Here is a 10333-nt window from a genome sequence, read left to right as displayed (position 1 = left end):
TTGGGCTTTGCAAGTCTTCACCTTTCTGTATATACCCTATAAAGCATCATAAGAAAAGAACTGAAACTGTGGTACTGTAACCCATAAAAGTTTTTGAAATTACTTGTTGAGCTATGTGTGCCAGTTTGAATGTATTGTGTCCCCCAAATGCCATTATCTTTGTGGTTTTGTGAGGGGCAGATGTTTTTGGTGCTGGTTGGATTTGCTTGGAGTGTGCCACACCCAGCTGTCGGTGATAATTTTGATGAGATGTTCCCATGGAGGCTTGGCCCCACCCATTCGGGGTGGGCCTTGATCGGTGGAGCTATATAAATGAGCTGACTCAAAGAGGAAAGAGAGTGCAGCTGGGAGTGATGTTTTGAAGAGGAGCAAGCTTGCTAGAGAGGAACGTCCTGGGAGAAAGCTGTTTTGAGGCCGGAGCTTTCGAGCAGATGCCAGCTGCCTTCCTAGCTAACAGAAGTTTTCCGGAGGCCATTGGCCATCCTCCGGTGAGGGTACCCGATTGCTGATGTGTTACCTTGGATGCTTTGTGGCCTTAAGACTGTAATTGTGTAGTGAAATAAACCCCCATTTTATAAAAGCCTATCCATCTCTGGTGTTTTGCATTCTGCAGCATTAGCAAACTAGAACACTATGCATCAAAAGTTTACACCTTTCTTTATGTATGGTATTTTTTTACAATAATGGAAATGGCTGAAGTTTTGGAACTGTGACCCATGACGTTCTTTGAAATTTGTTCTCTACTTGTTAAAAAGTATCTTGAAAGTTATCACTGTTACGTATATATGTTAAATTTCACAATTAAAAATGCAATTAAAAATTATTTCAAATGGAACAAAGACTTTAATGTGAGAGTTAAACCTATAAAGCACTTAGGATAAAACGGAGGAGTAAAGCTTTATGACCTTGGATTAGGCAATAGATTCTTAGATATGATAACATGAGCACATGTGCTGAAAAGGAAACTAGAAGAAATGAACTTCTTCAAAATTAAAAACTCTTGTACTTCAAGGAACACCATCAAGAAAATGAAAAATTCACCACAGAATAGGAGAAAATATTTTGCAAACTATGTACCTGATAAGGGACTTGGATCCATAATACATAAAGAAGTTTTGCAACTCAAAAATAAAAAAGACAAAAACCCAAATGTAAAGTGGGTAAAGTTTCAAATGAACATTCATCCAAAGAAAACATACAGATGACTAATAAGCACATGAAAAGATGCTCAATATTAGTCATCAATGAAATGCAAGTAAAAATGAGGTAGCATTTCTCAACCACTAGAATGGCTAAAATTTAAAAGACTGACAATGAGTGTGGGTGAGGATGTGGAGGAATTGGAAACCTCAAACATTGCTGGTTGGATTGTAAAATGGTGCAGTCATTTCAGTAAGTAATTTGTCAATTTCTCAAAAAGTTAAACATAGTTACCATATTACCCAGCAATTCCATTCTGAGGTATACACACAGGAGAATTGAGCATATATGTCCACAAAAAGTCTGCAATAAAAGTTCATTACAACATAATTCATAATAGATAAAAATGGAGAAAACCCAAATAATCATCAACTGATGAATGGATAAAAAATATGTGGTATATCCATACAATGTAATATTATTCATCCACAAAAAGGAATGAAGTACTGAAGCATGATACAACATAGGTGAACCTAGAAAACATGCTAAACGAAGGAAGTCAGTCCCAAATGCACACATTGTGTAATTGCATTTATATGAAATTACCCAAATGAATAATTCCAAAGAGAAAGAAAATCTATTAGTGGTTGCCAAAGACTGGTCGGAGGGGAAATGAGTGACTCGTAATAGGTACTAAGTTTCTTTGGAAGGTGAATAAAATCCTCTGGAATTAGATCATGGTGATGGTCTTCATGAGCACTTTGTGAGCATACTGAAAAAACACTGAATTATATGCTTCCGAATGTTGAATTTTTTTGTATGTGAATTATGTCTCAATAAAAAACAATTTTCCTTTTAAATAGCTTCATTCCCTCCTCCTTCCTTTGGGCTGTTATTGTCATATTCATTACATCTTTGTAAACTCTAAGGCTGTCAAGAGTGATTTATTTTTATTATTTTATGCCATTATCTTTTAAACCAGATAAGAAAGGTGTGTGTGTGTGTGTGTGTGTGTGTGTGTGTGTGTATTTGATGTTTGCTTAGGTAGTTACCGTTACCAGTGCTTTTTATTTCATCATATAAATTCAAGGTTCTGTCTAGTGTCCCTTCTTTTCAGCATGAAGCACTTCTTTTAGTATCTCTTATAGGTCAAGTCTACTAGCAATGATTTTGCTTTATTTTTGTTTATCTGGGAATATTTTACTGACTAACAGGCCTTGATAAAATCTGAATTAAACAAGGGGACACCTAGTGACTAAGAGAATCAAAATGTCCATTAACTATGTGTTACTTTTTCAAAAAAAATTAAAATTTATGTATATATGTGCGTTCTGTTTTTAAGTGGAAGTGGAAGTGGAAATTTATGTAAATCTAGATTTGAGCAGGTGCAGAAGGTATAAGTAATTTGCCTGAGGATGTGATTCAAATTCCCATACTGATGCTCATTCTGCTTCATCACCTCTCTCTCATTCATACGGAGCAGCTCATGAGGAGTAGCCTAAAATTAATTAGCATTTTTTTAAATGGGTGCAAGCATAACTTATGTGGATGATTTTTTCGTGGTGTTCTGACTTCAGGCAAAAGATACTGTTACATTATAATCACAATCAAGGGTTGTCCTGAAAGGGAACAGTGAAGAGAAATATCACAAGTGAGCATTATTTCAGAATATGTATCTGGTTTTGAACTTTGCAAAAATGAGATGGTCTGAAGTATAGATATACCCCATTCATGGCTTGGCTCTTTCTTCTTCTTGGAAAGAAGAAAATGGAAAGATTGATGACAATATGGGATAAGAAATAAGACAGTTTATGGACTTCTCTAAATGGACACAATATGTAAATATATTTGTGTTCCATACAAATTTCCGCAGTATATTGAGAAGAAAGTCAATGATAAAGTTGAGTAGATGGCCCATATTTGAATATTGGTCACATTCTTTCCAAGTCATTTACAGCTTACTAATTGGACCAGTGTACAAAATGGCTCTAATATCAGTTGACTATTATTCAGAGACTCAATAATGTAGATTTCTCCTCACCAAGACTGATCTGGCAGCCTCTGCAACTTCACTGCTCTTACCACTTTCCCATTACCTGCGTCTTACATGATAAAATGATGGGATGGGCTCTATGACAGTGCTGCCTGAAAAATAAGAGACAACACAAAACAACATTGGTTTTCTATCCTACAGGATATGGTATATACTTAAATCAAGAGCTAAACTTAACCCAAGACTCTCTCTCCTGTATCCAGAATGAAAAGATGTGAACAAAATGTAGAGGTCAAATTGACCCTTTTCAATATGATACTATATACACAAAATAACCTACTTAAAGTATTTTTACTTGATGTCTTCAAACATTGGAGCTTAGTGTGTGTGGAAGCCCTGGTACTCACAGAAGGAATTCTTCTACCAATGGCTACTGTCACTGTTTCTTGAAATTTTAAAAAAGAAACTGTCCCCTTATTATTTGGGGTATGGCATGATGATGAAATAGGCACAATTGAATTGAGTACTTCATCCTAATTAAAGAAGGGAAATTGGACTGCTTCGTATTGAAATGAAATGAAAGTATGGGAACCCAAGTCTGAAATCTTCTATTAATCCTCCACTTAGCAGAGGACATAGAGAAACTGCAGCAAACTAGTAAAAAAGAAACATTATTGATTTGAATACTGTGGAAATGAAGATTTGCATCACCCAACTGAGTAAAATACACTGACCAGTCAAGGATCTGGCAAAAAGTAAAGGGAACAAGAAATGGGTGGTTGAAGAGGAAGCATAATTATTAACTTATATCATCTAAAAAGAAATAAAACAACATAGAGTTACTATTGCTAAGAGATTTAAAACAGAGTCATGAGGCCTTTCTGGAGATTACTCTCATGCAAATCTCAGGCAGATATCACAAACTGCCAAGGTATGCATAGCCCCAAGCATCAGTGTTCCTCAAAAGGACATTTGGACACTAGAAACAAACCATGTGCTAAGGAACTCAGTAAACTGTCCAGTCTGAAGCACGTTTGGTGTACTCCAAAAATCTACCAATAGCAAGCAACTTCTGTGATCTTTTTCTTTTTCTTTAAAAAACCCTTGTCTGGAAGCACTAAGCTGGGAGATGATTTGAATTGTTACCTGAATCTGTGCTCCCCAAATTGCAATTCTAAGACCCCAAATAAATGCCTTTGTTGCCTTTCAGCTTAGTTTGTTGTTTCCTGGTTGACAGTCACATGACAAGCTTTAGAAGCTTGGTCTGAGACAGGTATTTCATTTTATGACATTTTTTCCTTCACCCTTCCTCTTTTATTCCCCCCTACTACAATGAAGGGTATTAATAATTCATATTTCAGTTTTGATTAGAGGTGGGAGTTGAAATTAAATGATTTTATGGAGACTGAAGGGATATTGCATGTTTCCTGTACTCGGGACAGAGTCATACACCTAGACAAAAGTCAAAAGTGGATGATGGGAATTAAAAGGGCAAACTGTTGTGGATATATTATGTTTTCTCCTACAGCTTCAATTCCAGTCTTTTCTGGGACTAGAAAGCTGACCCCTGCAAACTACATCAACCAAGGAAACTTGTCCTCTGGCTATTGGTTAGTTTAGGACAATGGGAGAAAATAAAGGATACCAGAGAGCAAAAAGAAATTGCATCAAGATATTTATTCCTCTGGAAAGTCATAATGAATTTCCACTGTTCCTAGTCTTTGGGTATTTCACCAATTTTTAATTCCTTAAATCTGCAGAACTCTTTGTAAATAGTTTTCATTTGTTGTTTTGAAGAGAGCTGTCTGCTTCCACCAGAGCCCTGAGTGGTAGGGATTACAATTTTTAATGAACACATTTTTATTTATTTATTTTTTTGATGGGGAAATACCACAGGCATCCCCCTTGAAGCTAAAAATATGTCAAGGTTTCCACTGACTACAGTTATTATCCCACAATTTTCTAAAAACCTAAACAATACAATAATATAATAAGTAGAAATATAATATAAAATATTGTAAAAAAAACCATGTTCCTTATTTATGATGATATAATTGTCTACACAGGAAATCCAAGAATCAACTGAAATGTATCATATAAAATAAGGGAGTTCATAAAGTAGCTGAAATAAAGATTGAACAGATAAACACATACTAATAACTTTCTTGAATACTAGTCATGATTATTTAGATGATGCAATGCGGGAAGGACATCTTTCATTAAGGTAACCAGACTACAAAATATGTGGAAATGAACTCAAAGAAAAATGTGAAAGTCTTATATGATGGAAACAAAACAAAACAAAATAATTTTTGGAGACTCTCAAAGACCTAAATAAATAGACCTTTCACGTTAACAGATAGAACAGTTCAATACAGTCAAGATGTCATTTTTTTCCCAACTTAATTATACATGTATTACATTTCCAATCAATCTCCTAGTAGCTTTCTACAACCTTCTGAAATTATTTTAATGCTAATGTGGAAAATAATTATTTGAAACAGAAAATTTGTTGTAATAAGAGTACTGAAGGGTAGGCTTTTTGTCATTTAGCAGAATCTACTATAAATGAACTAATATAATGGGATATTGCCCTAGGAATAATCAAGGGAATAGTCTAGAGATAGATATACAAATATTTGGGCATCAAATGTAGTAAACATGGAATATTGAATTAGAGAAGTAGGATTGATTTTTCAATAAATGTATTGAAATAAATTGGTTTTAGGGCAACAGAAGACCATTGGAAAAAGTACAGTTAAATCCTTACACACATGCACACATACAATCAGACATTTTCTCTATATCTTTCTCTAAAACCTCACATACACATATATGCATATATGTCTAATCAAAGCTTTAAATATATTGAAATATATATATATAAATTAATTAGAATAATACATTTGTGAATTATCATTTAATCTTGAAGTAGGAAAGACAGAAACATTAATCAATAGGACTGACAAGCAACACTGAAATAAAAAATATACCCTTCTACACTACAAAAACTAAGGAAAAATTTTGTTTTATATTATAATATATAAGATATCTTTTAAATCAATAGAAATATTTTGAACATGCCAATAAAATTAAGTATATGAAAAAGCAACTCATAAAAGTACAAATGGCAAAATACTTCACTGTTAAGTAAATGAACACAAATGATTCAAAACAAGATACGATTTTGCTTACATAATGCAAAGATTACAAATATTGAGAAAATATATGTCAGGCTGTAGGTAAGAGCAACAAAAATCTAAATATCTAGGAAGAAACTATTAAAAGATAGAAACAAAAATTTTATGTAATTTTTCAGAACTTACAAGCATTAGAGAAGATGTAAATGGAGAGATATGTTGCATTCATAAATAACAAGATTCAATATATTAATGGTGCCAATTCTTCCCAGATAGATAGTGTCAATGCAATGGCAATGACAATAAAAATACCAAAATCAGTTTTTTTAAAGATGAATCTAAGAAACCCAAATCACTTAAAAAAAAAAAAAAAGGAAGACTGTTGGGAGGAGTATTAGATAAGAAAAACTTATTATAAAGGTATAGAAATGAACAAACAGAGAAAGCAGAATGAGAATCAGACATAAATGAAGACTTGATGTGTGCCATTGGGAAAAAATGGACTATTTAATAAATAATTCTTAGACAACTATTTATCTACATTGTGCAAAATGGAATAAGATATTTACATCACAGTGAACACTAAAATCACTGCTAAGTGGATTAAAATTGAAAATTAAAAATAGAAAAAAATTGAAATTTTAGAAGACAATATAGAATATTTTACTGGCCCTAAAATAGAAAAGGATATCTTAAGTTATACATAGAAGTGTTAACTATATGCATAAGGACTGAGAAATGTGACTATATTAAGAAGTTCTTAGTCATCAAATAAAATGTACAAATGTAAATAGGAAAACCTCTCACTGGGAAAAAACTTCTACAATGCATAGAATCTAAAAAGAATTATTACAAGGATACCTAAAAATCTCCAACAAATTAACAAATTAAAAATAATAGGAAAAAAAAACAGCAAAAAAATTTGCAAAAACATAAATACCCACTTTATAGAAGAGGGAAAATATTGAATGTCTATTAAACATGAAAACATAGTCAATTTCAACAGTAATAATGAATGCAGATTAAAACAACAAGGAAGTCACATTTTATACCTATCAGCTTAGCAAAAGTATCAAAAATCTGAAAACAAGTATTGGTATGGACATAGAGTAATGGTACAGTTATAAACTATTTTTAGGTGTGTTTTTACCACTTCAGGAAAGAAATGCACCATCTAAGTAAACATGTAAACCCCCTACTTAATACAATTTATTTCAGGATGTCCAGTGCAGCTGTGTTTGCAATAGAAAACCTTGAAGTAACCTAAAGACCACTGACTAAATAATAGATACATAGCCTGTGATATATTCATACAATGGTATAACACAGACCAGGGGAAATGATTTGGCTAGGTCATGCAGTAACATGATCAAATCACAGAACATTAACACTGAGTGATAAAAATAAGATGCAGAAAACTAAGTAGTACATAACATAATTTTAATAAATGCAAGGAATAAGAAAATCTAAACAATATAAGTTAATGATATGCGTATGTAGTTAAACTATTTTTAATTGCAAAAATTTCAAGATTGGGATTGCCTCTGCAAAGAGGCAGGGGAATCAATCAGGGAGATGCACTCAAGAAGTTTCAGTGATATTGATAAAATTCTAGATAAGAGGCTACAAAATGTATAAATAAATTACAGATATTATGAATATGTATGAAAATTAAATAATATTTTAAAATGGGAAATGCTCTAAAATCTTGTTAGAAAAGTAAACTCTTACTAAGTAGAGGTAATATTCCAGATTACACTAAACAAAAATTCTTTCAACTCCAGGGTTTTGGGATGTTACATTATACTGGGAAAAATATTTGAAAATAAAATTTAAAAATATTATTTTTAATCAAACAAATCATTATTATGTCTATAAATAAAAACTACTTGAGATTAATACAACTCTAAGGGAATACTCTATGCAAAATACGACATTTCTTTATCTACATTTTCAGCATCACAGAGACAAAAGTAACTCTACCTATTCTTTTAAGGAACTCAAAAATACACATAATAACTTGTGAGGAAAAACATAACAATATGCTTATAATATGAGTTAATATGGTTTTCAAATCCAAAATATATTATTATCTCACCTCTAATGACCTAGAAACTGTTTTCATCATCAAAAACAGCCCATTTAACAAAATAGTTCACTGATAATGTCTATCTAAGCATAATATCATTTCCCAACCAAATGTCCTGAAATGAAAATTTAAAAAAATAAAAACAAAAACAACAACAAAACTCTTTCTTGGCCTCAGAAATTTGTTCTGTTAGCCAAATTACTTTCCCAATTGGCATGATTTTAAATTTCCAGAAGCAACGTGTTTTAATCTTTTAAAAGGGAAACAATACTTTGTTATAAGTCCCATTTCAATACAAACTGATAAAAATAAAGTTGAATTGTGAGCTTAGCTTTATTTTTATGTAAAATAAGACAAATAGCTGTCCCTTTTATTCAGCCTCTAGAATTTCTCTATTACATTGATTCTAACCTCAAAAGAAAAGCATCCTCAGAGAAACCACTGAATTGACTAAATCACAGGTTTTGAGTATTTACTGTTGGTTGGTATTTTTAAAATTAACAACAAACTTGTTCAGTGTGGGTGACACAGTCTTCTTCTACCTGTAGTTAAATTTTTACACCAGAGTTTTCCCATAGCATTTTTCATTTCAGAGTTTCTCAAGGTGTATATTAAAGGATTCAACATGGGAGTGATAACTGTAAAAAACACACTTACAGATTTATCAATGGGAAAGTTGGAAACAGGTCTAACATACATGAAAATACAAGGGACGAAATAAAGGACAACAACCACGATGTGGGAGCTGCAGGTAGATAAGGCTTTGTGCCTCCCTTCCTGACTGTGAGTTTTTAGGGAGTTTAGGATGACCCCATAGGAGAAGAGTAGAAGGATAAAGGTGACCATGCAGATTGCTCCACCATTGGCGACCACGGTGAGGCCTATAAAATAGGTGTCAGTGCAGGCAAGTTCCAATAATGGGTACATGTCACAGATGAAGTGGTCGATGATGTTGGAACCACAGAAGGGGAGGCTGTACACAAAGAGAAGTTGAACCACAGAGTGCACAAAACCTCCAGCCCATGCCACCACCAGCAGCAAGATGCAGATTTGTCGATTCATGATGGTCAAGTAGTGCAGTGGCTTACAGATGGCCACATAGCGATCATAGGCCATTGCCACCAGGAGGAAAACCTCAGCACCACCAAATAAGTGCTCTATGAAGAGCTGGCCCATACAAGCCGGGAAGGAAATAGTCTTTTTGTCACAGAGTAAGTCTGAAATCATTTTGGGGGAAATTGCAGTGGAATAAGCAGCATCCATGAGTGAGAGATAGGCAAGGAAGAAGTACATGGGTGAGCCCAGAGAGGGGCTGGCAGTGACAGTCACCACAATGAGCAGATTGCCAACCACAGTCACAATGTAGATGAGTAGAAACATGACAAATAATACTTTCTGCCCCTCAGGATTCTGAGTAAGGCCCAGAAGGACAAATTCTGTTACATTGTTAGTGTGTCCCATTTACCCTGTTTCAGAGAAGAGAGCTTGGGAGAGAACAGGATCTGAAATGAAATTGTGAACATAACTACAAATTCATTTATTATGTCACTAAGAAAATCTTCACTGTATGTTCTACAGCAGCTTACACAAAATAAACATTCCATAAATGTTTATTGAGCTCATCTTCTAAAAAACCCAATAACAGTTTCACTTGACAATTCTATTTCCAGCCCTTTGAGTTGGTAGTATTTGTAGTGAGTTCCTTTACAATAAATAATACTTCTTCCAGAAATCATGCTTAATTCTATGATATTCCACTATTAGAGGTTCAGACTTTCAAGTCTCAAAGATCATTCAATTTTCATAAATCTCTTATTAAATTTCAAGAGGCTGGACTTTGGAATACACCAAATTACTGCAAAATTATTTAGTACAGTGTTTCTGGTAACAATTATTACACATATAATTGTCAACTTTTTAAGGATCCATAATTCTCTCCATTTCATCTTTGCCTTTCCCACAAATCTTAAC

The 10333-nt window shown here is 33.5% G+C and overlaps 1 protein-coding gene across 1 annotated transcript; it reads right to left on the bottom strand.

The window, feature by feature from the left end:
* Positions 1-8875: 8875 nt before the first annotated feature.
* Positions 8876-9823, bottom strand: LOC119509040 (olfactory receptor 4A16-like). The gene has a single exon (XM_037802845.1). It carries the CDS (start codon positions 9821-9823, stop codon positions 8876-8878), a length of 948 nt encoding a protein of 315 aa, XP_037658773.1.
* Positions 9824-10333: the final 510 nt, after the last annotated feature.

This window comes from Choloepus didactylus, chromosome 14 (genome assembly GCF_015220235.1).
Source record: "Choloepus didactylus isolate mChoDid1 chromosome 14, mChoDid1.pri, whole genome shotgun sequence".
Taxonomy (NCBI): Eukaryota; Metazoa; Chordata; class Mammalia; order Pilosa; family Megalonychidae; genus Choloepus; species Choloepus didactylus.
Note: the sequence above shows the minus strand (reverse complement) of the source record. Positions and strands in the feature narration are given on the sequence as shown.

Bases quoted from the DNA above. Each gene is read 5' to 3' on its own strand.
- LOC119509040 (XM_037802845.1), bottom strand. From the start codon at position 9,823: ATGGGACACACTAACAATGTAACAGAATTTGTCCTTCTGGGCCTTACT.